This window comes from Opisthocomus hoazin, chromosome 4 (assembly GCF_030867145.1).
Source record: "Opisthocomus hoazin isolate bOpiHoa1 chromosome 4, bOpiHoa1.hap1, whole genome shotgun sequence".
In the NCBI taxonomy this organism is placed as follows: domain Eukaryota; kingdom Metazoa; phylum Chordata; class Aves; order Opisthocomiformes; family Opisthocomidae; genus Opisthocomus; species Opisthocomus hoazin.
This window is the reverse complement of record NC_134417.1, coordinates 14,903,119-14,930,776: the sequence shown is the minus strand read 5'-3', so window position 1 is coordinate 14,930,776 and position 27,658 is coordinate 14,903,119. Positions and strand designations below refer to the sequence as shown.

Sequence of the window (27,658 nt, the reverse complement as noted above, 5' to 3'; positions counted from 1 at the left end):
AAGACGTGGTCCTTTTGGGGTATAATGGGGCAAATTAGTTTTAAAGGCGGCTGTAGGAATGTTGGCCGTTTGGTTTCCGGAGTGGGATGGGTGCAGGTGGAGGCGGCGGGGCTTTGTGCTGCTTTCGGATACACCGCCGCCCCGCAAAGAGGGACTCAGCACGCTGCGGAGCGAACACCTCTAGCCTGACCCCAGCTTTATTAATAACAAGTAATTAATAGGAGAGCGGACGTGCCTTGTGTCTCTGAAGGCCTTTTAAGATGTGATTATGTTGTGCTAATCTCACCCCGAAGTACTTCCCTGTTTAGACTGTGCTGGGCCATTAAATATCTGAAAAGCCAGTGGAGACCCCCCCCTTGCCGCCCCGGGAAGTGCTCAGGGTCTGTTCCCCAGCAGCCAGGCCCCGCTTTCAAACCCTCTAAATCAAGTATTAAGTCGAGCCCATCTGGACTGCCAGGAAAAACACTCCTTCCCCTCATCTGCATCCCATTACCCGCCGTGCCAGCCCCGGCCCCGGAGCCGCTCGCTCCATCCCACCCAGATGTGCTGCCCCGCGCTCGCCTCCCGTATTTCACAGCCGTCAGCAGGACTTCAAGGAGCAGCCGAAGGGCCTGTAAAACTGCACAGGCTCTTAGCAAAGACATATATCCAGGTCCCTAATGCACAGCCACAGGCACATACCTCAACGCCAAGCCCCCTCCCCCCCTCCCTTGGTCTTGCACCAGGCCAAGGGCGCTGGGGCGCTTGGGGCTCCCCGACCAGGAGGTTTCTGAGCTGCTTCCCCGTGGATTCTTTGCCCAGCACCTGTCCAGACCATTGATTTTCAGAGGTTTTCCCCTCTGAAGCCCCCCAACACCAGGCAGCCCGTACGCCCCACAGCTGGGGAAGGGCACTCGTAGGCAGGGTGTGATGGAGAGGGCACCAGCGGCAAAGGCGAGGGGCTGGAGACAGACACCTGCAACCCTGCACTAACTAAACTTGGCAGCAGCGTGCCTGGCACAGAGCAAAGTCAACACCGAACGTGGAGCAAAATAAGGTACCCAGAGACCCAAACCAAGGAACTACCCCTGTGTTCATCAGCTCAAAAATCTCCTGGGCTAAAGCTTTCAAGTGAAAGTTTCAGCACTTTGTGCAATGGCAGAAAATCCACAGAAACAGCCACTTTTTTTTTAATTCAGGCACTTTCCTGGCCCTGGGTGCAACCCGGGACTGCAGAGGTGAAGGCGCAATCAACCCTTCAGTTACGAGGAGAGTCAGCTCCTTCCTCCCGCGCTTCCGAAGAGCCGGTGCCCAGCCTGCAGTCGGGGTTCAGCGTCAGGTGAAGTTATGGTGTGAGAACCGCACGGCCGGCCACACTCAAACACTGCTCTGCGGAGAAGTCGGGGCAGGCAGCATCGCACGAGGTTTAAGAGGGGGAAGAAAAGCACGTCTCTCGTCTCACTGCGCCGCTGCCTGCAGGAGGGCCTGCAGTCCTGGTCCTACACGGGTCCCTGATGGCCGGCACTGACTGGGCGCCCACGCTCCAGCAAGCAACAGGAATCCCCCTCCGCAGGGCAGGGCGAGAAAAGCCCAGGGGTGAAAATATTCCTCTCGGCAGCTCTTCAGTGCACGGCAGAGATGCAGGGGAAGCTTTAATGTCGGTGGGGAGGAAAAGGAGAAGGAGAGGGGAAGGGATCGGAGTGTGACGATGGACACGCCAGCACGGACACGTCGGAAGCGGCCGGGGCGCGAAGCCTGGGGGAGCCATTCCCCAGGGACTGCGTGCGCCCTGCAGGTACCTGCCGGGGATGGGGAGGAGATGCAGGCGGGACCCCCCCAGCCGATCCTGCAAGCAGAAGCGGTCCGCCGAGGTCCCCAGCCGGTCTCCAGCGCTCGGGTGCGGTGTCTCGGGGCCGCCGGCCGCCCTCCCGGCTCCCGGCGGCCCCGGGCAGGCGGTGGCAGCCACTCCCTGTGTCGGGATGCCATCTAGTGTCGCTCGGCAGAAGGGCCCGCCGGGCGGTGACGCCGCTCCCCGGGCCCGCAGCATCTCCGGGGACCCCCATCTCCACAGCAGCCCGGCTGCTGGGACCCCCGCCCCGCCGATGCTGGTCTGCGCCCCACGAGGCTCCGAAGCCCGCAGCAGGACGAGGGGCTCTGCCCAGCTCAGGGGACACCGCAGCTCGGAGCGGTGCCCGGGCTCGCTCGGGGGGCAGCCAGGGCCCGGAGGCTCAGCAGCCTCACCAGAGGCGCGGGGCGGCCCCGGCGGCGGGTGGCCTGGCGAAGGAGCAGGGCGAGCAGCCCCCACAGCAGCGTGCAGCCCCCCTGCAGCACCAGCGCGGCCAGGCCCAGGGCCAGGGAGACCCGGCAGTGCCACCGGCTGGACCGCAGGGCGACGGCTCCAGTGGGAGCGGGCTGGCTGCCAACTGTGGGCAAGCCCCACGCCGTGCCACTGTCCTGCTCCCCGTCTGGCTCAGGAGCATGGCGGGATGGGGCTTGTGAGGCCAGCGGGACCATGCCCAGGGCAGTTGCCCTGGGGGCTGTCCAGAGTGCCATGGGAGGGGCTGAGACAAGGGAGACGCCGGGTGTCCCCCATGCGACAGCATCTGGCTTCTCCGTGGGCACCAGAAGAGCAGGTGGCACTTGTCTGGTGGTGGCTGCCAGCATGCTGGTTTGCACCAGCATGGGGGCAGAAGGTAGAGCGGACAGTGCAGGCTCTGGGCTGGTGGCCTCAGGAGGCTGTAGGCTTATGATGGCTGGAGTTGAACACAGGCTGAAGGCCTCCAGTGGCACAGATGGTGATGGTGTGTTAATGGACGTCTTGGACAGCACAGTTGGTGACAGGGTGGTGATGGAGGACTCGGGCAGCACAGCTGACGATGAGATGGTGATGGAGGCCTTTGGCAGCACAGATGGTGATGGTGTGTTGATGGAGGTCTTAGGCAGCATGGTTGATGATAATGTGGTGATTGAGGTCTTGGGCAGCACAGTTGATGATGAGGTGGTGATGGAGGCCTTTGGCAGCACAGAAGGTGATGGTGTGTTGATGGAAGCCTTGGGCAGCATGGTTGATGATGGCGTGGTGATTGAGGTCTTGGGCAGCGTAGTTGATGATTGTGTGCTGATGGAGGTCTTTGGCAGCACAGCTGGTGATGGGGTGGCAATGGAGGCCTCTGGCAGCGTAATTGATGATGGTGTGTTCACGGAAGCCTTGGGCAGAAGAGTTGATGATGGTATGGCGATGGAGGCCTTGGGCACCACAGCTGGTGATGGAGTGGTGACGAAGGCCTTAGATGGCATGGTTGGTGATGGAGCAGTGACAAAGGTGTCCACTGGCACGGTTGGCAACATGGCAGAGGTAGTCACAGGTGACAGCACAGTTGGCAGTATGGTTGATGCTGCAGTGGACAAGGTTCCAGGTGACAGCAAAGTTGACAACCCTTGTGATGATGTGGAGGTGAATGGCAGAGATGGGGTAAAAGAAGCTGAAAGAGGAAGAGTAGCTAAACAAATTAAGTGGTCGTCCCTCAGCGATGTCACTGCTTGCCCTGCCAGGTGGGGTGGATTCTTGCATGACACTTGGCTGGATAATTTAACTTTCTCACTGTTGTCCAGAATCCAGCTGTGCAAGTAGCAGAGGTTGCAGTCACATCTCCATGGGTTTCCACTCAGATACACTGAGCTGAGCTTCTTCAGGGGGTCCAGGAGCCCTCGGGGGACACTCTCCAGCTGGTTCTTCCTAAGGTTGAGGGTTTTCAGATTTGGGAGAGAAGCAAAGACTTCACCATCCAGAGCAGAGAGCTGATTTCTGTCTAGCTGGAGGTCCGAGAGTTTGCTGAGCCCAGTGAAGGCTCCTCTTGGCAGGGCTGCTAGCTGGTTGTGTGACAGGATAAGTTTGCCGAGAGATGTGAGGTTGACAAAGACGCTCTCTGGAAGTGTGGCCAAATGGTTCTCGCTCAGGTCCAGCTCACGCATGTGTGGCATGGTGTCAAATAGGCAGCAGGGGAGCTCAGCGATGTGGTTTGAATCCAGAGTCAGCAGCTTCAATTTGTTTAGACCAAAAAAGCCCTGGAGCGGGAGAGCCCCGATGAGGTTGTTGTCCAAGAGCAGTTTCTCCAGGTGAGGCAGGCTCCTCAGGAGCATGGGTGACAGCGCCCTGAGACTGTTCCTCTGGAGGCTGAGCTCCAGCAGCCCTGGCTGACCATCTAGCAGCCCCTCCGGGAGGTCCTGCAGCTCATTCTCATACAGACGGAGGACTTGCAGATGGGGGAGTTTGCTAAAGGCATCCCCAGGAAGAGCCGTGATCCTGTTTCTAGCCAGGTCCAAAAATGTTAGATTGACAAGAGAATCAAAAATGCCTTCTGGAAGAGCAGGGATTGCATTGGTGTGCAGGGACAGCTCTCTCAAATTCTCCAGCCCATCAAACAGACCTTTGGGGATGTGTCTGAGGTGGCTGTCTCTCAGCTCCAGCCTTTGCAAGCTCAGGAGGTTTTGGAAAGTGCCCACAGCTAGTTCTTCTAAGGAGGCACCAGAGATCTCCAAGTCCCTCAGCTTCTCCAAACCATCAAAGGCTCCAGGTTCAACTGTCTTGATCTTGTTGCCAATAAACAAAATCTTGATCAGGCTGGGCATGTACCTGAAGGCACCTTTCCTTATAGCAGTGATGCTGGTTTGCACGAAGATCATCTCTGAAATGAAGGGCTTTGCAATCTTTGGGATCTCTTTGACATCATTTTTTGTCCCTCTGTAGACCTCCTGGTAGTCTTCAGGCATTTCATATGGATCTTCACCCAGGATTTGATCTTGGCATTTATGGGGATGGAAGGAGAGGAAGAAAAGGAAAAGTAAATGCTGATACATTGTCCTGAAAGAAAAGGTTTCAAAAATAAATTATGAAGAACAAAAAAATTTCTGTCCACAGCTCATGAACTGTGGTATCACGCTTTGTTCAGCTCTCAGGACTCTTCTATTCACATATCATAACTCATTTTACAAGAAAAAGAGAGACTGTGCAAACCAACGTACGCTGCATCTACAAGAGTTCACTGCCATTGGTACCGAGGGATGGAGAGGAAGGGAGAGTGAGTCAGCTCAGGGCTTGGCACTGGGAGACGCTCTAGGAGGGACAAGGGCTGGACGGTCTGTTCTCTGCTCCCATGTTTAGGCTCCAGGCTTGGCATCTGTCTGGGTGAAGAAGGCACAGTGCTGCTGCCCATTAGTGCTGCCCCAGTGGGTCCAGTTACTCGGCAGGGCAGTGGCCCATTCATGCAACAACAGAAGCAATCAACCCTGCACTTGCTAATGAGGGATCAGCAAGGGTCCCAGGAGCCAGCCAAGACCAGATGACCTTGTTTATTCAGAATTTCCACACTGTGCTGGATGGACTCGCTATTTCACTGGTGCGTCTCTCAGTTCAGGAGGGTTATTTAAAACATTGCTTCTAAGCATGTAATTTTTGAGATTCTTGCTGATCACATCATATTTTGGCCTTGGTTATGCAGCTTTGTCAGATAGAAACAGTTGACTTCTGAGCAGCAGCCAAGCTTTAGGGTGAGGCTCATTAAAAGGCTATGTGATGTCCACAGATTGACTGTTTAATACCTAACATTTAGGGCAGTTTGGAGATGAAGTCACCGACACACACACACCAGCAGCCACATAAAGCCCACCACTTCCATCAAGTCATTTGGAAATATGCAGCTAACACATTAGCTGGGTTTTAACATCTCTGAGCGTTGTACCACGACAGTAGCTTCCAGCTTGTGATTCATAGTCCTGGGTGGGAGCAGGGGAAAAGGCTGTTGGTTGTTTCTTGGGTGTCCATCAAATCTGACCGTGCAAAAAAACGTATGCTGGGAGGGTAAGTTTGCTATGAAAAATTATTTTCTGAAAAATGTTGAGAGGTCAGCAAATACAGGAGGCTGAAAGCCACTGGGTTTGAAGAAAAAACGCTGGGAAGTGAGGTATGTGCCAGCTGCCCTGCGGGTTTCCCCAGGGCAGAAGCCGCTGTTGATCCCTGCACGTCCTCTGCCCAGGGAGACTCAGGTGCAGGAGCCGGGGGTGCGGGCACGTGATGGGTCAGATGCGCAGGTGGGAACGGCTGGACTGAGTGCATGGGGATGAAAATAAACAGTTTTGAACTGCAAAGCTCTTTTAAAACCCTCCCTCAGCCCGTCTGGCTGCTGTGGACCTCAGTGGGGTCCCCTGCTTGTCCCACCACCCAGGAGTGCAGGGACATGCAGGCACGCACCCAGCTCACGGCACTGCAGCCTCTCCTGCTCCTTGCTGCAAGGCAAAGGTCAGCAGCTTCCCAGAGCCGCCCTCCCGACACACTTTAAAGAGCAAAAAAAGCATTTTGCACCACTTACTTGGCCAAGTGCTTGCGGACGAGTCCAGCCGCTGGAGCGAGCCGTGCCGTGCAAAGAGCGAGGCCGCCAGACAAGGGTCCCATCACCTGGGCAGCTCTTTATCCTTGGCCCAGGCGCAGGGCTTGGTTTTGCGTGAGGTCAGGACGCAGGTCTGCGCGGGGAGATAAGGGAGGGCCAGGGAGCGGGCAGCGGAGCTGTGCCCCCGGCGTGGGGGGCCATTGCAGAAAGCCCTCGGAGAGGATGCAGGCACGACCTCCCCAGGCGTTATCTGCTGGCGCCACTTGACTAGTCACATCCATGGGAACCTGAAGATCTCCAGGCCAGCCTGTTTTGTAGCCGATGGTCTCTGCAATCCCATGTCTCCATTAGTGTAACCCACCAGCTTCACGTGCACCACCCCCACTGACACAGCAGAAAGGAGCTTTTCCTATTTAAAGCTTTTCCTATTAAAAACATCCAGTTGTTTCCTTCCTCAGGAACTGGCTTATCTAGCTAAAGGTGCTGCTCTGAAGCCATTTGCTTAAGCTTGAATCAGTGATGGCTTCTGTGGCCGGGCAGATGCGCTGACACCCGGGCTCTGGGCTTGGCCCCATAGCCCCACACCTTGCCTGTCGTAGGGCTGGGGCTGAGCAATGTGCTCTGCTCCATCCCAGCAAGAGCCAAAGACCCTTCCACGGTGACACCCAGGGCTCCTGGCTGGTGCAGGGTATCCTTTGGGAAGAAACACTCTGTTTGATGCAAAGATATAAAATGACCAGGCATCTGCTGCTTCCCACTGGATAACTGCACTAGCTGCATTTAAGCATTTCTTCTTCAGATTTCACCTGCTCTTATTAAGATTCAGCTTCTGCTCCTGGGCTTTCCTGGCAAATTTTGAAAGACTCCAAACTATTGCACATGTTCCACAGCCTCACCCCTTTCCAGCATCAACCCCGTCTGCAGCCCTGCTCAGCACCAGAGGCTGCAGGGTGGCAGAGCCAAGGTGCAGGAGGGGACGGAGCTTGCAGAGGGGGTGACACCGGCCTCCCTGGGCCACGGACAGCACACACCCCACGGTGTGGCAGCGGTGACATGGCTGGGGAGCTGCAGCCCTCCCTGCTCCAGGCTTGGAGGTGGCCACGCCAGCATCACCTGTGAGATGGCCACAGCAGGGTGGCAGCTCCTCGTGCGGCAGAGCTGTCAGGGTGGCTGTGCGGGATCGTGTCCAGGGGTGCAGCATCACCCGTCTGCCTTCCAGGAGCTAACGCAACAAGGAGCCCCCACTTTGTCCCCAGCTCTCCAGCTGGGCAGCAGCCGAGGAGGGGCTGGGAGAGACGTGCGGCCCCAAGCAAGGACCCGAGCTGCCCTGTTGCTTTGGGCAGGGGGTGGGGGTCCTGCCGGTGCGCAGCCCCGGGCTGGAGCCCACCCTGCGGCCAGGCAGCCCAAACCTCTCGCTGGGCAGCACTCGCCCACGCCTCCCTTGGACCCCCACACCAAACCCGTGCCCAGGGGTTGGTGCCGGGCTGCAGCCGGGTCCCTGCACCGCCAAGGGGTGTGGGGCGGGAGGTGGGGCTGGGGAGCCGCAGCGGGCAGAGACGAACACCCACTCCCTGCCAGGCTCCTGCGCCCACGGCACTGCACGCACAGCCCCAGCCCAGACCCGGCGGGACCCCAGCGGCCTCCAGCTTCCCCCAGACACACAGGCAGCGGCGAGGGGAAAGAGCGTTTCCTCTTCCACCACAGGAACTGGTTGCACAGAAATAATATGTACATTTTAATGATATCTGAAACACACTGGAAATGAAATACTGGGAGAATAAATACCACCAGGCCAGCCCTTGCGGAGATCTCAGTGCCAGCTGCTGACCGCGGCAGGGTAGCCGGACAAGACGAGGTGCTGTTTCCCCGGCTGGTTCGGAGGTGGCCCAAGCCACAGCAGCGCAGAAGCGGGCGCGTGCCCGAGCCCTAGGGCGCACCGGGGAGACCTGGTGGCGTGGCCTCCTCCGTGCTCTGCGCTGCGACGAGGACGCTGACCTGCAGCGTGCCGCAGCGTGAGCGAAGCACCCAGGCACCCTGGTACATCAGCCCTGGCCCCACCGCCTGCCCGGGGGGAAGAGGAGGAGGAGGAGAAGGGAGGCGAAGGCTGAGCCGCTGGCAGCTCCTGGCGTCGCAGGCGATGCTGACAGTGCCCTCGGGGTTGCTGTAGGTGCACTTCCCTGGAGCATCATCCCCTGGGTCCCCATCCCAGCCCTCCTCTGGGGGCACACCAGGTGCTCCAGGGCACCCCAGCTGCTCCGGGGGGACCTCCATCAGGGACCGTCCCCGGAGGGCGGCCGGGCTGGCGCAGGAGGCCTGTGCATGGGTAAGGGGCTCGGCAAAGCTCTGCAGCCAGCCCAGGAGATAGCCCAGGCGGCAGTCGCAGGCCCAGGGGTTGTCGGCCAGCCCCAGGCGCGCCAGCTCCTGGCTGGCATCGAGGAGCCCCGGCGGCAGGCGGGCCAGGCGGTTATGGTCCAGCGCCAGGGCGGCGAGGAGGGGCAGCCCGGCCAGCAGCCCGGCCGGCAGGCTGGAGAGGTTGTTGTGGCTCAGCTGCAGCACTGCCAGCCCTGCCAGCCCCTGGAAAACCCCCTCAGGGAGGTGGACCATGGCGTTGTGCGAGAGCACCAGGGTCTGCAGCGCCGAGAGGTTGGCAAAGAGCCCCAGGGGCAGCGTCTCCAGCTGGTTGCGGGCCAGCGAGAGGTGGAGGAGGCGAGGGGTGCCGGTGAAGAGGGCGGCAGGCAGGGTGGCCAGGCGGTTGCCCTCCAGGCTGAGGACAGTGAGGTTGGGGAGAGCGGCGAAGATGTCGGGGTCCAGGCTGCCCAGCGCGTTGTGCTGCAGCTGCAGCTGCCGCAGCCCCCCCAGCCCAGTGAAGGTGCCGGCCGGCAGCTCCTCCAGCCGGTTACCGTCCAGGTGCAGCTCAGCCAGCTGGCCCAGCACCTTGAACGCACCGAGGGGAACCCGTGCCAGCAGGTTGTCACTGAGCTTGAGGAGGCGGAGGGCAGCGAGGGGGGCCAGCAGCCCAGCCGGCAGCTCGGCCAGGGCGTTCTGTGAGAGGTCCAGGGTCTGGAGGCCCCGGAGCGGGCGGAAGATGCCGGGCAGCAGCGTCTCGATCTTGTTGCCCGGCAAGCGCAGGTCCCGCAGGTTGCAGGCGACGGTGAAGAGCCCCGGCTGCAGGGAGCGGATGGCGTTGGCACCCAGAGAGAGCTTGCTGAGGCTGGGCAGCCCCACCAGCACCCCCGGGCTGATCACTGGCAAGGGGTTGCCTGACACCTCCAGCTCCACGAGGCTGGGCAGCCCCCGAAAGGCGCCGGTCTCCAGCTCCTGGATGTTGTTGTTGAGGAAGACCAGCTTGGTGAGGGTGGTGCTGGAACCCAGGGCCCCGCTGCGGATGCTGCTCAGGGCCGTCTCCACGAAGAAGAGCTGGGTGGCGTTCCCCGGCAGGCCCGCCGGGATCTCTCGCATCCTCTCCTCCGAGCAGAATACTTTGGAGGCGTCGTAGCACTGGCAGGCGGCGGGGCAGGGCGGCGGCAGCCCCTCCACCAGCAGGGACCCCAGCCCCAGCAGTGCGTAGACCACCAGCCTGCACTGGAGAAGGAGCCGAGCCTCATCCCCTGCCTTGGTGAGACAGAAGTCTGCACCTGCAGGCAGGTGCCACTGGGGAAGCAGCTTCGGCAGCCAGCAGTGCGGTGGGAGCAATCTCTGGGGCACCGCAGAGTGGGCAGCTGCCCTGGGCATGGGACATCCCTCCAGCCCCGGCTGCCCGCACCACCCCAGCACTCTCCTTGCAGGAACAAGGAGCGCTTTCCTCCCAGATCTCTCCCTGCCTGTCCCATACGTGGGTCAGGGCTCTTCCCCTGCTCCCCAGCCCACCCTGTGACAACCAGGATAGTGCCACCCTCACCAAAGGTCCCCACATACTGCAGAGCAGCGGCCGAGGTGGGAGCTGTGTGGTCCCGCGGGGGTCTTGGGGGAACCTGTGGCCTCCCGAGGTGTCTCCATGGGCACGAAGCCAGGCTCTGGGGTGGGGGAGCATGTGAGCACCGCGGATGTGCTGCACACACTGCAGGGCTGCTCCGAGCTTAGTGACAAAAGGAGGAGGCTCCAACCGTTGTATTTCTAATTTCCCATCACGTATTTCTTTCTCTGCAAGCACCCAGAGCAGCAACAAACGCCTGTTCCCAGCCCACAGGATGCGCTTTTTGGGACAGCGACCTCCAGCCCCCTACCAGTCCCTCTCTACTTGGGGTACACGCCAGTGCTGCCAGGGGAAGGGGGATGCTGGCCGCCCCACAGCAACGCCCACCTGCAGACACCCCACAAGTGGGGCTACCCTGGACTTGCACCAGCGCTTGAGAGCAGTGTTGGCTTTGGCTTTTCCTTTCCGCCATCTCGCCTGTTTCCTCCAGAGCCAACAGCAGCTCCCACCCATCCCCGGCCCCCCAAACTACCCGAGCGGCGTGACCTTACTTACCGAGCGCGGCATCATGGAGACTGCCACCGAGCCCGCGGCAGGCTTGCCGGGACGCTGCTGGCCGAGGTGGGACAATGTTTTCTGGGGCGGATGGGCAGGCGGCCGACGCGCTGTTCCTGCGGGGGCGGAGCTGCCTCCCGCTGTTATCGGCAGCAACAACCCCTGTCCTTGGAGCGCTTTGAAAAATAACCCAGCCCCAGTGGGACTGGAGGTGAGGCCAGAGCCAGCCGCCAGCAAGCATCCTGGCAGGGAAGTGGGGTCCCGGCCCCGGACGTCCACTGGCCCAGGGCCGGTGGCAGGGTGCTGCTGTCATGGTGGCACCAGGCCCACACCGAGGTCAGCACGCTTGCTTCCAGCAGCCATCCGAGAGACCCCCCTGGACTTTCTTAGATCTCACTGGGAAGTGGTGCTAGCAAATGTTTCTTATACAAGAGAGGCGATCAGGCACAGCTTAGCAAGGCAGAGCAACGCCATGGGGATGGGACCACTCTGGGACCATCATCTTGAGACACACCAGGTGTTTTACAGCCCATGGCGTGCACCCAGCCAGCGGTGGGATGGCCAGAGGGACCCGTGGACCAGCTGGACTCCCTGGAAGCTTGCAACTTTCCTGGGGGAGCAGCATACACCAGCTCCAGGGCTGCCCTGCAAGGGCCTGTGTTGGAACGGGCTGGAGTGGCAGCGGCCATGGAGGCAGCTCCAGAGGCAGGACGAGGGACACTTACGTGCCTGCAGCCGGACCGATGGAGCAGACGGTGACACACGGCAAAACTCAGCTGACACAAGGCAGCAGCACCCAGCTGTGAAGGGAGCCGAGCGAGCTCCCCCCCACCCCAGGGTGGTGCTGGGGAAACACTCAGGGCCCTGCTCCGGGCAGTGGACTGCACAGGAGGCAGTTTGGTGTCTCCATCCAGAAGCTTGCTGAAGTCTCAGCTCGTTCTCCAAAAGCCATCCTGCTGCTGTTGGATGGCTGAGCCCTCCTTGTGCCTCACCTCAGGTTGGAGCCCAGGGACCAGCATGGGCTCTCGACCACAGCCTACTAACCCTCTCCCAGCGCCACAACCCTGTATGGGCTTTTCCTCAACAAGAAAAAAATCTCTTAGGAGTGGAAATCAAGTGCTTGGTCCTGTCCCTTCTGGGTCACTCCGCAGCTGTACACAGCAAAGGAGCAAATAAACAGCTCTTTGGTACTGGAGGGGTGGACAACTTCACTTTAATGGAGAGGTCACAGAGCAGCACCCTACAGCCCCGCAGCACAGTCCTGTGTCTCCCACCACCATGCAGGTCTCAGCTCAGAGGAGCATCCCATCATGTCCACCAGCACGGGGCTGCTCGTGCCAGCGCTGGCTCCCGGGGTGCTGTGAGCAGCCAGCGGTGTGGGGTGCGCACCAAGTGTGACCCTCGTCCCGTGGCAGCGATCCCCAGGCAGCTTGGCAGTGCCGCACCACGCACAGAGGTGAGCTGGACCCCGCTGTGGCCGTGCCACGGCCAGAGGAGACAGAGTGGCCGCTGAGTGCAGGTGCTGTGGTGGCACAGCACCCACCTGCGAACTGCAGAGCAGCCAGCACTTGCCGACCCCCTGCTCCATGTGCTACCAGCATCCCCGCTGCCTGAGGGCTGCCAGCAGGCAGCAGGACCGGGCACAGACAGGAGGGCACTCGAGGGAGGAAGAGGAAGAAGCTTTGCCAGGCAGAGCAGGGCCTGGCTGCTCAGTAGCCGGTGGAGGTCACACAAGGGTATGGAGGCAGCGAGGACCAGGGTCAGGGTACAGCAGGAGCACCCCTAGGGCACAAGCGCAGGAGCCTTTCCCAGCCCCTGGCAGACCCCTTGCACCCACCGCCCAGCCCCGTAACCCCCTGGCAGCAGAGCCCAGTGCAGCCCCCCGGCCCTCCGCAGGTGTGGGGCAGGGCACGACGCAGGGGGGTAGCACCGGTGGGCAGCAAGGGCTCGGGGGAGCAGAAGGCGCCCGGTCAGCTCCTCGCCCTGTGTGATGGCTGGCACCCAGCTGGGAGGGGGCTGGGTGTGGGCAGCAGGCAGCGTGGGAGGGGGGCGATGCGAGGTGAAGGACGGGGAGGTCCCGTTGTTTGGGGTAAGCACCATCATGGCCAGGCTGTGGCTGCCTGCTCAAGGGGGTCCCTCTCAGCACCTCCCACCCCGGCTGTGGCTCCCAGGCAGGGAATGGGCGCAGAGGCTGCGCTGGAGGCAGGAGGGGCTGGGGGCGGAGGGCAGCCGTGGGGTCACCTGGGGGGACGCCCCAATGCGGAGCAGGGGCAGGGCAGAGCAGAGCAGGACAGGGGGACACGCAGCACGCGGGGTGACGCTGGCCCATCCCAATCAGCAAGGGCAGCTGACACAGAGCCGCCATCACGTCCCTTGGCCCCACGGGGGAGGACGCCCTGCCAGCACTGCTCCCCTCGGGGTCTGCCGGGGGGCCTCAGGCTTCGTTGGGTGCCTTCATCCTCATGAGCACGGTGTGGCTCTTCTTCCTACAGCCGTAGACCACCAGTGCCACCAGAGCAGCGAGCAGGGCCACACACACCAGCACGATGACGGCCACCACCACCCCGCTCTGCATGCGTGTCAGCCCCCACTGCCCCCTCCCCTCCTCCTCCTCCTCCTCCTCCTCTTCCTCCGTCTGGGGGGAGACCGGCAGCCCCACGGGGGGCTCCGTCCAGGCACCATCCGGCGATGCCTCCTCGGAGGGGCGAGCAGGGAGTGGGCTGCTGGGATGCGGGGAGGCAGTGGGGGGCCAGGGGGTGAGGAGCTGGTCCCGCAGCAGCCCGGCAATGGGGGTGCCCCGCAGGGCGGGGGGCTTGGCACAGAGAGGGGGTGTCTCGCCCACCTTGTAGGGGTTGTCCTCCAGCCAGCCCCGCAGGGGCAGGATGCCCTCGTCGCAGCGCCAGGAGTTGTTGTGCAGCTTCACCTCTCGCAGGGCGGCCAGCGGGGAGAAGATGCCGGCGGGCAGGTACTCCAGGGCGTTGGCGTGCAGCTGCAGGTGCCGCAGCCCCGGGGTGGCCCTGAAGAGGCCCCGCGGCAGCGCCTGCAGCTGGTTGTGGTGCAGGGAGATGTTCTGCAGCTTGGGCAGCCCCTCCAGCGCCTGGGCATCCAGGCGACGCAGGGTGTTGGAGTGCAGCGACAGCTCCAGCAGCTCACCCAAGCCCCGGAAAGTCCCCGGCGCCACGGAGCGCAGCCGGTTCTTGCTGAGGACCAGGAGCTGCAGCTGGGTAAGGTTGCTGAAGACAGCTTCAGGGAGGGTGGAAAGCTCGTTCTCGTAGAGCCACAGCTCCCGCAGGTCGGGCATGGGACCGAAGGCACCAGGGGAGATGTCCCGGAGGCGGTTGACGTGCAAGGTGATCTTGGCGAGGGCATGCAGGGGCAAGAAGATGCCACTCGGCAGGGTGGCGAGGAGGTTGTTGGACAGGTAGAGCTTCTGCAGGTTCCCGTTGTGCACAAAGAGCTCTGGGGACAGTGTCTCTAGCTGGTTCTGGTGCAGCCCCAGCTCCTGCAGCTCCGGCAGCCCATCGAAGGCGCCCGCCGGGATCTGCCGGAGCCGGTTCTCATAGAGCCGCAGCACCTGCAGCCGCGCCAGCCGCTCGAAGGCCCGCGGCGGCAGGCGGTCGATGTTGTTCCTGGCCAGGTTGAGCTTGGTAAGGCTGGTGAGCTGGTCGAACAACCCCTCCTTCAGCTCCTGCAGGTTGTTCCCGTGCAGCTGCAGCTCCTTGAGGTTGCTCAGGTGGGCAAAGTGGGAAGGCTCGACCTGGAGGATCTGGTTGCTGGAGAGAAGAAGCGACTCCAGCTTGTCCAGAGGCTCGAAGACCTGCACGGGGAGCTCCTGCAGCTTGTTGCTGGCCAGGCTGAGGTAGCGCAGGTCGGGCAGGTGCTGGAAGGCCCCGGGGCTGATGCGCGACAGGTTGTTCTTCTCAATGCGCAGCCCGATCAGCAGGGAGGCGTTGCCGAAGGACGCGTCGCCCAGCTCGGTGATGTGTGTGTTGATGATCTGGAGCGTCATGGCGTTCGCGGGGATGGGGCCGGGGACCGCGGTGATGCCGGCGCCGGAGCATTCCACCTGGGCGGTGCGGATGCACTGGCACTGCTCCGGGCACTGGCCACCGGCCAGCTGGATGCCCACCACCAGCAGCAGCCACTGCTGCCAGCCTCCCTGCTCCATCGGGCCTGCAGCAAAAGCAGAGGAGGGGGGCTAAGGCCCTGTGGTTTCCCAGCTCCCAGGGCCACTGCCAGGGATGGGTGCTGCTTTCCCCCTGGAAAAGGTCACCAGGACCGTGGCCATCCTGCCCCCAGCATGGCAGTGAGGCAGAGGAGGGCAGGCGAGGAAGGCTGGGGGCAGGCACGCAGAGCAGGACAGAGCCGGGGGCCGCGGCGCCTGGCTGCCATACCACAGCTATTAGTGGCATCCCTGGCGTCCCCCTCGCTCGGCTCCTCCAGCGGCCAGGAGGGCGGTGGTTTCCTGTTTTGCAGCGAGCGTGGCCAGCTGCTACCAGCAGCACGGGCCTCGCGGCGTCACCGAACAGCCGGGACCTTCGCCGGAGCCGGCCAGCGGCACTCGCAGCCGAGCGGGTCCCAGGGGTGCTGGGTGGGAGCAGGCAAAAAGGTGGTCCCCCAGCCCCCCCAAGGACCCTCCTGGCTCTACCCAGCAGCGAGCAGCTTTCAGACCCCTCTGGGGAGCCAGGACCAGTGCTGGCACCTGTTGCCCAGCAGTGGTTTAGCTCTGATCCTGCAGGAGCCTGGGCCAATGGGACCCCCTGCCAGCTCCCCAGCCCAGGGTATAGGGGTGGCCCTGTCTGCACCCCAGCCCCAGCAGAAGGTCTTGGTGGGTACAGGGGTGGCCCAGTCTGCACCCCAGCCCCAGCAGGAGGTCTCAGCCCTGGCCACTGTTGGCTGTGGAAGCAGGGTGTCTGCTGTGGACGCCTGTGTGTGGCAGGCTGGTCACAGGGGTTGTGCCTGGGGGAGCGCTGGAGCCCAAGGGCAGTGAGGGCTGTGCAGCGAGTTCCTCCGGCACCCCTCAAGTATGGCCACCACGGACACCCTCTCCTCCTCTCCATCCCTAGATCAAAGCAGCAGCCCTGTGCCAGGCTGGCGCGGAGCAGCCCTCCGCGAACAGCTTTGAGTGGCACAGAGGAGGGAGAAAACCCACGGCTCGTCCAACTCGGAGCCCAGCTCAGCCAGACGGGCAAGCAGGCAGCGCAGGGTCCGGGCATGGCGTCCCAGCTGGCACAGCCCCCCGGGGTGCTGGGGCACAGCCCCTGCCCTCCGCCCCAGGCTCCCTCCAGGGGAGACGCTGGCTCTTCGGCGGGGAGGGAGGAACGCTCCACGAGCCAGCACAGTTTATGTTTCTCATATGGAAACCATTTGCATCCAAGAACAGCTTTGTTTATAGTGAGCCATTTATAAACTTCCCCAAGCGCTTTGCACATCAAAAGCCCTGCTCTTGTCACTCCCTAGTGAGGCAACTCAGACAGCATCCAAGCTGGAGCACCCTTCAGGAACAGCAGCTGAAAACAATTTATCTTTTTTTCTAGGGACAAAAAGTTTACAGACTGAGGGGCTGAATATTCCCTACCACTCAGCCCCTCAGCATCCCACTGCTTCTAACCTCAGCCCCCCCCTAAATGTTACTTTGCCCCCCCTTAATTTTCTCTATTGGTTATTATTTAAGATACATTGTCTGTGTAACTATTTCAGCTCCCACAGTGCCTAAGTGGTCTCGCTTTGTTGGAGAACCCTTGCAAGACAATGTCTATCAGGTCAAAAGCTGCTGAACATGCAAGACCCACCGCCACGCCACCACCCCTTGGAGCTGCCCCGGGAGTCCCCCAGGCCCAGGGCCACTCGTGGGAGCGGAGGCAGAGAGGAGACTTACCCGAGTGTCCTGCAGCCGGGAGCGCTGAGCGAGCACAGCTCCGTGCTGGCAAGAGAGCCGAGTGTGGTTCATGCTTCCCCTCCCAGTATATAACCCGTCCAAATCAATGAATCAGCACAGGGGCAGCGCCGGGGTTAGGGAAAGCGCTGGAGCAGAGCTGCTTCCAACTCCTGTTTCCTCGGCAAACACAGCAGCCATCTCAAGGATGGAGTTTTGGGTTTCCCTCTCCTGAACCCCCATGCTCTTGTCTGAAGACGAGCAGCCGGCCCCGCAAACGCGCTGCTCACGTCAGCCAGCGCCCAGGTAGCAGCCTGGCTCCGGGACCCCCCTGCTCTTGGTGGGACATGGCTCAGTGCCGTGACCATGGGGACAGGGGAGGCAAAGCCAGGCCCTGGACATGATCCTGCCCGTTGCTGGCACACGTTCTCACCGGGGCTGCTCCACAGCATGCCCTCAGCACTTGCCTCCCTAGCTATGGCCCCTGCAAGCGTCGGGACCTCCGGCCGTGCCTCAGCCCAGGGCAGCCCCCAGCACTCCGACACTGCCCGGGCTCACAGCTCTGGTTCACTACCCCCAAACGGGCCAGGAACCCGCAAGTACCCGCTCCAGGGCTCTGCCCCGCAGGCACTTCACCCAGCCCGGCCAGGGAGCAGGCTCCATGCAGGGGTCAGCGGCGTTGCTGGTGCCGGTTGGCAGCCAGGCTGCTGCAGAGAGCCCTCAGGAGCCGGAGCATCTCCCAGCAGCTCCACCGTGCCTGGGCGAGCTGAGAAAGCTCCTCGATGCCGACCGCAGGCAGCCTCGCAGCCCCAAAGCGGCACCCAGCCCAGGTCCTCCTCCTCGCCCACCTCTCCTGGGCAGCCCCAGTCCAGCAGCCGCCGGGAACGGATATTCGGGAGGAAGCAGCTAAGGAGAGCCAGCACGCGTGACCCCTTCAGGCTTCCCGGAACCGGAGCAGCCCTGTGCTAACCACGGGGCAGCTGGAATTTCCCTGACCACGTCTTATCCCGTCTCAGCCCACCCATGTTTCCGCCAGCCACAGCAGCCCCTGCTTAGGTCCCAGCCAGCGCTAATGAGCTGCCGGCGACGGGGAGGAAGGCTGCCTCCATCTCCATGCCGCAGCGCGGGGTGCCGGGAGGGCTGGGAGGGCGCAGGGCAGTGCTGGGGACCAGGACCCTGTTCAGAGCAGGGACCAGACCAGGATAAATAGCAGACTGCAGGGCTGGAGAGGGGAGTCTCCAGCCAGACTCAGAGGAAGGCGACAGGGATGGTGGGAAGAGCATCAGGAGTTGGACCTCAGCTGCTTATATGTCAGATTGCTTGGGTGGCCCGGCTGCCGTGGGATGGCCACAGACCCCTCCCCTGCTGGGGAGTGAGCACTCAAGCTGGGGCTACTGCCTCGCCACGTTCCCTGCTGGCCCCTGGGGCAAAGTCCAGAGATTTGGGCACGGAGCAGGGGCATTTCGAAAACACCTCTTGTAAGCGCTTTAGCTCACGATTGACTGACGTAGCAGATTTTCCCAGTTCCATGGTTCCCAGAATAACCTCCCCGCTTCCTTGACAGCGATGCAGCTGACGGTCAGGCAGCGGGCTTGAGAGCTGCCTGTTCCCTGCAGCCCTGGCACGAGAGCAGGGCTCTCATGGCCTTATCGCACCCTTATCGCCGGCTCTGTCTGCCCGCCGCCAGGGCCAGCCCCGCTGGGCTCCTGCCTGCTCTGACTCACCCCAGAAGCACACAGCTTTCCAGCAAGGCAACACAGAAATTAAACCCCAGCACTTCCGAAAAACCACCACCACGAGCCCAGTCCGACAGAGGAATGTCGGACTCAACTCCTTCCAAGCAGCGCTGCCTCAGGGATGCAGCAGTGGGTACCCTCAAGCACCCTGCCCCCAGGAGGGGGTGATCAGGTCACAGTCCCTACGGCCACGCAGAGCACCCGAAGCTTCAAAGGAGCCCAGGTAACAGCCCTGCCAAAAACCCAGCTGCCTCTACCCAGGCCTCGGGAGCCTGGCTCCAGCCCCTGGCTGGGAAGGGCGAGTCTGTTTTCAAGACATCCCTAAAAATAAAGCAAGGCTGAGTAACAGCCCAAGCCCGTGCACCGCACCCGCAGCGGAGAGGGAGCTGCTCCCGGGGGTGAATGCACCGGAGCTTGCCCCGGGCTACGCACAATGGAGAGGAGCAGAGGGTGTGAGAGCTTGGGACAGCAGCACGGACACGCTCTGCACATCTGGAGGGGAGAGGCAGCTCCCCGAGACAGCATGTGGATGTCATTGCGGGTGAGATAAGCGTTTTGCAAAGGGAGGCTGCTCGCATAGCTGGGAGCTCACACGGCACTGGATGGAGCAGAGCAAACCTCATGCCATGCGAAAGCTCCAGGGTCCAGCAGTGCTCTGAGGACCTTCCCCAGCTCCAGCTGCACCAGCCAGAGAAGGGCTGAACCTCCCAGACCCAGCTCAGGCTGGCATTGAGTCACTGCCGCATCCCCACACCTCCAAGGGAACGATAGACCCCAAGGGTGGGCACCTGCCAGACCCTGTGCCCCTGTGAGATGTGGGTGACAGCAAAACCTGTGGTCATGGCTGGGGGGCTGGATTGCCCTTTGCACTTTGATGCAACCCCAGCTGTGGCTCCTGGACCCTGGCAGGGCCAGGAGCCAGCAACCCTCGGCCATGCCAAGCCGCTTGCACTCAACGCAGCCCGGGTTCCCAGCCCCACCAGCGCCCCATCTGCCCTGTGGCCTCTTGCACAAGCCCTGGTGCTCCCCGTCACCGAGCTCAGCCCCAAACACCACAGGAGCCCCAGAACAGCAGCATCACCTATTTCTGGGGAGGTCGGCCCCGCTCCCGGACAGCGGGACAGTCCCCGCAGCACATCCCCACAGGAAGGGCGACAGGCACGGCAAAGCCGAGCAGCTCCGAGTCACCAAGGGACTCGAGACTGCTTGGAAAAATTCATGTCATCGCTAAAATTAGCAGCTTGTGGGCTTGGCCGGGAGAGCGCATCGCTCATCTGCCAAACAGCTGAGCACGCTCACCCACGCCATGCTGCCGCGCAGCCCTGCTCCCCCCGGCCCTCGCTTCAGCCCCCGCTCCTGCACACCTCCGGCTCCCGGGCGAATCGGTGCCCCTGGGAGGGACAGGACAGCCCCAGGCCCCTCTGCTCCCCGCAGCGCAGAATTCGGACACCCCCACCCCCCTCTGTTATTTTGCACTGCTGCGAAGCCCACCACGCTATGGGAAACCCCCACGGCGGCCCCCGGTGCTCGCCGAGGCCGGCTGACCCGGGCACCAGGCCAAGCTCTGCTCTGCTGAACTGGAGGAGGAGGGTGGAGGGCTGGGGGCCAGGGGAGGGGGACAACACCTGCAGGCCTGAGCCATGCAACAGGACACGTAGGCTCAAGCCACAGCTGAAGGGTGAAGGAAGGTGCATGAATTCACTTGGGGACTGGTGCTGGGTACCCCCACCACGCACCAGAGAGGCACCAGCAGCCCCTTCCCCACCACACCCCCCCCAACCCTCCTCCACAGGGCCAGCGACCCAGCCCCCACAGCCTCCTCAGCTCCCCGCTCGAGGTGTGCACAGCCAGGGCTGCAGGATGCCCCATCTGCATCTGCGGCAAGGGATGGTGACAGGTCCTGCCTTCCCTGGGGAAGCGCATGAGCAGGGTGGGAAGGAGCAGCAGCCCTGGTCCCTCCAGGACGGGCAGCAGAGCTGGCCATCAGGCTAACCTCCGTGCAAGCACCAGCACGAGACCCACCACGAAACCTCTTGGAGCTCGAGGAAAACAGCATTTCAGAACTCGAGCGCCAGCGGGGCTGGCCTGGCCAGCAGGACCATCTCCTCCAGGCTCAGCGCTGGCCCAAGCCCCGAGCGATAGCAGCAGCACGCAGGGCTTGGCGCGGGCTCAGGGCAGCGCTAGGCTGGAAGGAATGCGGGGCTTGCAGCCAAGTCCGCCTGGAGAGATAATCCGAAGCGGAAAGAGCTTGTCCGATGGGCGCTGCGAGAAGGGGGAAGGACCGGCTGGAGCAGGAGGCGATGGCTGTCCCTGCTCATGCACTGCGAAGCCTTTGCTGCACCAGCTTCATCCCATTCTCCATCTCTGTAAAGCCATCCCTGGCACCAGGAAGGGCCCCAGGGACCCACTCCCACCACCCAAGGGGGAAGGGGCCCCATCCCGCTCCCCACACCCAGGAGGAGTGCAGAGCAGGCTGCAGAGCTGCTGCCAGCCGTGGCTGGCTCCCTGCCCTGCGCTTTTTTCATCTAGAGACACACAAAGGCACAGCTGGAAGCCTGGCACGTCACGGAGAAACATGATAGTCCTACAGCAGCCACTGCAGAAGAGTGGGCGAGCCCGGTGGCAGAATGGGTCCTGGAGCCGCTGGAGTGGACTCACCCACCACAGCCCAGACAAGAGGCTTTGCTGGGGCCCATTGGTCCCTGAACACCCAGGAGGGAAGGAGATGTGAACCCAGACTCTGGCTAGGAACATGAAGGCATAACATCTCCATTGCCTGCCCATCTCTGGATGGGGCAGGGGCACAGCAGGAGCTTCAGGCCTCCTGATCACCGGGAGAGGCTGTAAACACTCGCAGCCCCAGCCTTGTCCCATGGGTACATGCCTTTGGCTGCATCTCCTCCCAGCTATTCTGTCATCCCTCGGAAATGCTGCGCTCCAGTATCACGGCTGCTGAATCAGCTTCCCCAGGCAAGATGTGCTGGGCAGAGGCCCGGAGGAGACACAGCCAACGCTCCATAACGTCAGGCAGAGGATCCCAGAGCTCCTGCCTCGCAGCCAGCGCTCACACACGCTCTTGAACCATGGAGCGCTGCTGGGTGTCTCCTCTGAGCACATCTGCCATCACCCAGCTTCTCTCTGCCTCCGGGAAAGGGAGGATCCAAGGTGCGGGCTCTGATCTTGCTGCTACACGCTGGAGGGCTGAGCTGCCTTTCATAGGTGCCCACCTGAGCTCACTCCCCTCTGCAAGCAGTGACAAAGGCCCTCCAGCAGCTACCGGCCTCCCGAGGCAGAAGGGAGAGGTGCTGGGGACACAGCGCATGGGTGCTGGGGGCTTGGAAGGGTCCTGCAGCAGCTGGGAAGCAGGCAGAGAGCTGCCAGCACTCTCAGCAGCAGTGAATTCCCTCCTTGCCACCACGCTCTTCAGGCTGTTAGGAGGGGAGTGGGTGCACTCAAGTCCCAACAAGCAGAGGAGATCAGACCTGTGGTGACATCGGGCTGGAAACGTGCTGCGTGCTCCCACAGCCCAGCACAGTACTCAGAGGCTCCCACTGCTCCAAAGCAGAGAGAGCAGGAGCAGCCACCGCAGGGACAAGCACCTGAGGGAACCGAGCGAGCCACAGCAGACCCTTGGCCAGGCTGCGCTGGCGACGCACCCCACGCGCTCCCAAAGTCAGCTGCGGGACTGGGAGGCCGGGTTACCACACAGCACTGCTGACCACGGCCCTGCGTCCCCAGCCCGCAGAGCAGCCCAGGGCGTGGAGCCGGTTCCCTCCGCTGCCGAGCGCAGACGTGCTTTGAATCCACCCCTTCCCCGGCAGCAGGGACCCCCTGGACCGCAGACCAGACACCTCCAGCCTTTTTCCTGGTAGCAGAGGCCAGGCAGTAGTTTGTAGAGACGTGGGCTGCAGGGACCGGGACAAACCTTGCCAACGCGCTGGCGATGGCGAGCCCCTGGCACCTGGAGCCCGCAGCGAGGCAGCGCTGCCCAGAGAGCAGGTCCGAGGTGCAGCTGTACGCTCCCCAGGGAACCCGCCCTGCTGCCTCCCTGCCATCACCCTGGCCTGGAAGAGCGTCCCTTCTCCAGGCGAAACAGAGATGGGGTGTAAGCAAGCATCTCCTCGGACTTCCCAGGCCAGGGAGTTTTGCAGGAAAGGCTGAGCTCTGCTGGGCAACAAGCGATGACTCAGAGGCAGCTCAAAACAGGGACACCTCAGAGGAAGGGTTAGTGAAACAGCCCCAGCCCTCACTGCTCCAGCCTTTTGTTGTCTGCTGACTTCACTTCCCCGTCTGGCTGGAGCGTGGGGAAAGCCCGATGACAGCACGTAGAGACTCATCCTCCCCCGAGCACTCGACCATCGGCAGCCCTGTGCCAAAGCCCCCGCGCGCCAGAGCTCAGCGAGCGCCGGGCGGGAGCCAAAGGAGCAGCACCGGCCCAGCTGGCCCCACCGCAGGGCTGCCCCAAGGGGGGCTCGGGCCGATGGCAGCTGCTGCCGACCTGCCGCTCGTCCCGGGCTCAGGCATCAGGGTGGTGCACGCGCACGTGGCGACGGAACTGCTGCTTTTTCTAGAAGTCCAAGCGCCCATAGCCACGAGCGCACTTCTTTGCTGCCTCACCGAGGCGAACAATAACCAGCATGGTTTGTAGAACAATTCCCTCGTTAGTCCAGATTACATTTATCTCCTGCCTGCTGCGAGCAGATGCTTGCGTGGCACCAGTACAACGGCACTGGAGCTGGAACAACGCTAAGTGGTCATTACAGTTGCCTGACCAAGAACCTAAATTTGTAACAACTGCCTCTTTTTAAGCACTAGCATGTAACAACCCAGAACCACCACCAAGAACGCTTCATGTTGGCTTTGTGCTTCTCAAATATATTTGCAATCAGTATTCTGGTGCTTCTGTTCATGAATACATTCCCAGCTTGCTTGGCACCAGCTGTAGCAACTCACATTTCTCCTCCTTTAGAGATGGCTCTACCTACCATTTAGCCAGGCTTGCTAAATTTTGTTAAACCTCACCAGCAAGACAATGGTTATTTAACTCTAGAGAAGCACACCGCATCTTTTCATGGCCTAGAACAGGAACTCGAGTCCAGCAGCAGAGCACCCTGAAGCAAAGCAGTCCATAGTTTATTCTCATCGCTCAGAGTAGCACACAACAGGGAACAAGCCACAAACCTGCAGCAAATGCAAGCTCTCTTCATCTCCAGCTTGTAAAGTGCCATTTCAAGGCCATCCAGGAAAGACCTGCATAGTCAGCAAGTCAGTAAGGCTGCAAAAGGACTCCTAGAGTACAGGCTCTCCTGCCCAGGGAGCCAGGGAACCACATCCAGAGGCTCTTTAATCCAGCCCTAGCTTTTGAGCACGTCAAGAGCTTTTAAGAACAAGCTAAGTCACATAATTAAGATAAAAGCTAATAGTTAAATCCAAGAGCCACCAAAGCACACGCAGTCTGACAGCAACCAGTCTACTTACAAACTAAGATACTCCTATAATTCAAAATATTAAAAATTGTTTCAGTATGAAGACCAAAACCCACACTCTTGCCTTGTAGTTGTCTTTGCATATCAACACTTGAAAGGGCTGGAAGTCAGGGAGTAATACTACAGAATAAGAAAAGGTAAGAAGTACTGAGACTGAAAATGCTACTGCACCCTGCAATTAGATGGAGATGCATATATTCCCCAGCCAGCTTCAAAAAAGGTGGCGACACTTCAGGGCCCTCAGATCCGGCAGGCTCTCTGCCACCTCGCTGCACGCCTCTGCTTTGCTAGCCAAGCCCAGGAAAGACCATCCCTTCTCCCAGCTCCGTCGCGACCAGCTCTCAAACCACCTGCGCTCCTCCGCAGCCAAGCCTCGGTCCTGGGCATCTGCCTGGCATTCTGGTTTCAAGGCTCACTGCATTGTGCAGCGAGTTATGCCTTGCTTTTCAGAGCACTGGTCAAAGTTTAAGGATGAAAGTGTTTACTCAAAATTCAGATTTCCAGTAATGTCACAAAGTTTCCAAAAAATAAACAACAAAATACATCAAGATTACACTTCCTAGTCCAGCATCTTACTTATCTTTCCCCTGGTTAAGCTAGAGGAAAGCACTGTTAGCTTTAAATGGTACCCCTTCCTCCTGCCACGTCCTGGAAAGGGGCTGAGCACAGAAAGCAAAAAGTAAAGGTGCTTGCACCACATCATTCTGCACCCACCTTCATTTTCAAAAGGTCTTTTCCAGCATCTCCTCCAAAAAATACCATTTCTTTTCACAATAAGGAGACAAAACACTGCAGGCAGGATAAGGCATAATAGCATACGGAGTAGCACAGGCAGCCCTTAAAGCACAGTTAAAGCCATCTTCCTGCGGAGACTTCCCTATGCCGGTGGCCCTTCCATCTGAGCAGCGTGAGCACGGCAGCCGGCAGCGGTGTCTGGCCGGGACAGGGCTGCAGCCCAAAGCAGGAAAGCAGCAGCACCGCGCAGAGGTGACCACAGATTTTCCTTCAGCTCTCCCTCTGGGTTCATGCACCAACTGCTGTATTGCAGTCCCTTTTGGCAAACACTGCAAGGTACATAAAAGCACGTTCTCATTATGCTGTAAAAGCAAGGTCTTTGTGACTCTTGCCATCAAGATTTGTAATCCATATGTGAATCAAGTGTGAACTACCCAAATGCTCAACATGCATCCAAAATGGTGCTTCTAATCCCCTCTTTGGCTGGTATTCCCTACTTTCTTAAAAATTTCAACAGAACTACAGGCTGAACAGGAGTATTTCTGAAGTGCAAAAGCTGCCTGGTTTTACTTATCACATACAGACTGAGAACAATGGTTACAGTCTGGAGTACCAAAATCAAACTGTGAAGGCACAAGAATAGCTGACAATAAGCAATTCTAGTATTAGAATAGAACTTGGCACTCCTGCGGGCTGGCAGCTCATCCCACCAGGCAAGAGTAGTTAAATCTGTTCCTCCAGCACTGCTGGCGTCTACTATGACGCTGGGAGAAGCTTGGGTTAGAACATCTGAGAAATGCAACCTAGGCCATCCAACATCTTGAACATGTGAGTATAAAGAACCTGGAGTTGCAAGAGGAATTGATGCAGGTGTGCTGGTCTCCATTTTGGACACTGCTGTTACAGTAGTCTCCCAAGATGATATCAAGTGCTCTGTCACCAGAGAGGTTGAAGCCTGGGAATACGCTGAGCTGAACATCAGGTATGGAATGGCTGTGGTTGGCAGGCACTTCAGGTGATCATCTGTTAGAGCCACAAGAGAAATATTCTGTAGTGCTAGTGGGCTGTCACATGTTAGAGATGGCGTATTTTTAACTATCTCCGTGCTCTTCTGGAGCCACTCTTGGAAGCCAAGAATCTGACAATTGCATTTCCAAGGGTTGCCATCAAGGAAGACTTCCTGCAGCTCAGGTAAAGTGGTAAAGAAATCTCCGGGAAGAGACTGCAGCTTAGTGCTGTTCAGGTAAACTTTCTGAAGGTGCTTGAGATTATGAAAGAGGTTTTTAGGAAGAACCTCAAGCCTCGAATTGAAAAGGGATATGTTCTGCAGTTTCGGAAGGCTCAGCAAGATGCCCTCTGGCAGACTGGAAATATTATTTGTGTGCAGAGAAAGGCCCCGCAGTTCATTCAGACCACTGAACACATTCTTAGGAAGAACACTAAGCTCTGGATTAAAACTCAGCACAAGCAGCTCTAAATTCGTCAAGTTACTGAACACAAAATCTGGTATTGTTGAGAGCTTTGTGTGATACAGCCACAGGCTACCAAGATGCCTCATTTCTCCGAACAATACTTCTGGGAGAGACTTCAGTGGGTTCCTGTACAAGGTCAATTTAGACAGGTCATGCAAGTGCAGAAAGAGCTCAGGAGGCAAAGCCTCAAGCTTGTTTCTTGAGAGCGTTAGGCTTCTCAGCTTATGAAGACAATGAAATGCATCAGGGGCGATGGACTGGATGTTATTGGAATGCAGGAAGAGTTCCAGCAGCTCCTTCAGGCTATCAAACACACCAGACTCTACTGAAGACAGCCTGTTAAAATACAGCATCAGCTTCTCAAGCCTGGTTAATGCACTAAATATATTTCCAGGCAGCGCTGCCAAATAATTTCTTGACAAGTTCAGTAGTCTCAGTTTGGCAAGTTTCTTCAGCACGCCGCTAGGAAGTGCTGTCAGTTGGTTTTTGTTCAAGAAAAGCTCCTCCAAACTAGCTAGTTTGTCAAACGGATTTCCTTCGATGGATTTCAACCTGTTATTTTCAATGATCAGTTGCTGAAGCTGTACCATGTCATCAAACACTCCTGGGGGAAGTTCGACCAGCTTATTATCAAGCAGCTTGAGGGCTTTTAGCCTTCTCAAGCCTTTAAAAGCCTTTGGTGAAATCAGAGAGATGTTGTTTGAAGACAAGATGAGATGCTGCAGCTGCACCATCCTAGAAAAAACATCCTGCAAGTATGTTATATTAGTGTCCGTTACGTGAATTTCTGTCATGTTGCAAGGCAGATTTAATGATTCCAGGTCTTTTATGTGGGGACCAGAGCAATGAACTGCGTTTTTTGAAGAGCAGTGGCATTTCTCAGGACAAACAGATGCATCCAACTGGAAGAAAATCTTGATCATCACCGACAAACGGAATACCAACATCCTTGTTGAAGTGCCAGAAACATTAGCTGTTACAAGAGATAAGAGAGAGTCAGGATTTGATCACAGGTAGTTAGTAACTTAGTAGCCAAAGTTGTGCAAATATGTCACAAAACCTGCAAATGTGTGCGAAATTTCTCTTGGCTTGAAAGCAAACTTCAAAGTCTCTATTACAGTTGACTGCAAATCTCCCTAAGGTGCTCAGATTACACTGAGAAGTACAGATAAAGCTCTTATGTAAATCAAGTATTCCTTGTTTATATTTGTACTAGTCAAGTATAATAAAAGCATATGAAAATAATGATGAAACTCTACGTAGTCATAAGGCCTGTATTTATTTGAACAGAAAAGCATTATACTAAGTCTTTTTAAAAAGTTTACAAAAGGTCCTGCACCCACAATATTTTTTTTATTGTAGGTTACCTGAGGTTTAAAAATAAAGTTTAGCCTGCAAAAATAGATAATGGAGGTAAAAAGGGTGTCCTACATTTTAAGTGTCCAAAAGCAAAACAGCACACAGTTCTGCGAAACCATCTCTCAGCATTTGCAAGCAATCGCTTCTTGGAACCGCCCAAGCACA

The 27,658-nt window shown here is 59.3% G+C and overlaps 4 protein-coding genes across 6 annotated transcripts; all 4 read right to left on the bottom strand.

The window, feature by feature from the left end:
- Nucleotides 1–2,142: 2,142 nt before the first annotated feature.
- LOC142361096 (uncharacterized) lies at nt 2,143–6,427 on the bottom strand. Its single transcript, XM_075417859.1, has 2 exons — nt 6,345–6,427; nt 2,143–4,840 (listed from the first exon to the last, which is right to left on the bottom strand). Exons 1-2 carry the CDS (start codon nt 6,425–6,427, stop codon nt 2,143–2,145), a joined length of 2,781 nt encoding a protein of 926 aa, XP_075273974.1.
- Nucleotides 6,428–8,095: 1,668 nt separating this feature from the next.
- Nucleotides 8,096–10,912, bottom strand: LOC142361018 (uncharacterized). Of its 2 annotated transcripts, XM_075417338.1 has the most exons (3): nt 10,831–10,897; nt 10,278–10,437; nt 8,096–9,944 (listed from the first exon to the last, which is right to left on the bottom strand). In XM_075417338.1, the coding sequence occupies exons 2-3, from the start codon at nt 10,356–10,358 to the stop codon at nt 8,289–8,291; spliced, it is 1,737 nt and encodes a 578-aa protein (XP_075273453.1). In that variant the 5' UTR covers nt 10,359–10,437; nt 10,831–10,897; the 3' UTR covers nt 8,096–8,288. The 2 variants fall into 2 exon arrangements, with proteins under 2 accessions (XP_075273453.1, XP_075273454.1); XM_075417339.1 differs by lacking the exon at nt 10,278–10,437 and having other exon boundaries at nt 10,831–10,912.
- Nucleotides 10,913–12,035: 1,123 nt separating this feature from the next.
- Nucleotides 12,036–16,784, bottom strand: LOC104338764 (uncharacterized). Of its 2 annotated transcripts, XM_075417337.1 has the most exons (3): nt 16,709–16,784; nt 13,673–15,003; nt 12,036–13,316 (listed from the first exon to the last, which is right to left on the bottom strand). In XM_075417337.1, exons 2-3 carry the CDS (start codon nt 14,996–14,998, stop codon nt 13,068–13,070), a joined length of 1,575 nt encoding a protein of 524 aa, XP_075273452.1. In that variant the 5' UTR covers nt 14,999–15,003; nt 16,709–16,784; the 3' UTR covers nt 12,036–13,067. The 2 variants fall into 2 exon arrangements, with proteins under 2 accessions (XP_075273452.1, XP_075273451.1); XM_075417336.1 differs by having other exon boundaries at nt 13,191–15,003.
- Nucleotides 16,785–25,155: 8,371 nt separating this feature from the next.
- Nucleotides 25,156–27,081, bottom strand: GP5 (glycoprotein V platelet). Its single transcript, XM_009944811.2, has one exon. It carries the CDS (start codon nt 27,079–27,081, stop codon nt 25,156–25,158), a length of 1,926 nt encoding a protein of 641 aa, XP_009943113.2.
- Nucleotides 27,082–27,658: the final 577 nt, after the last annotated feature.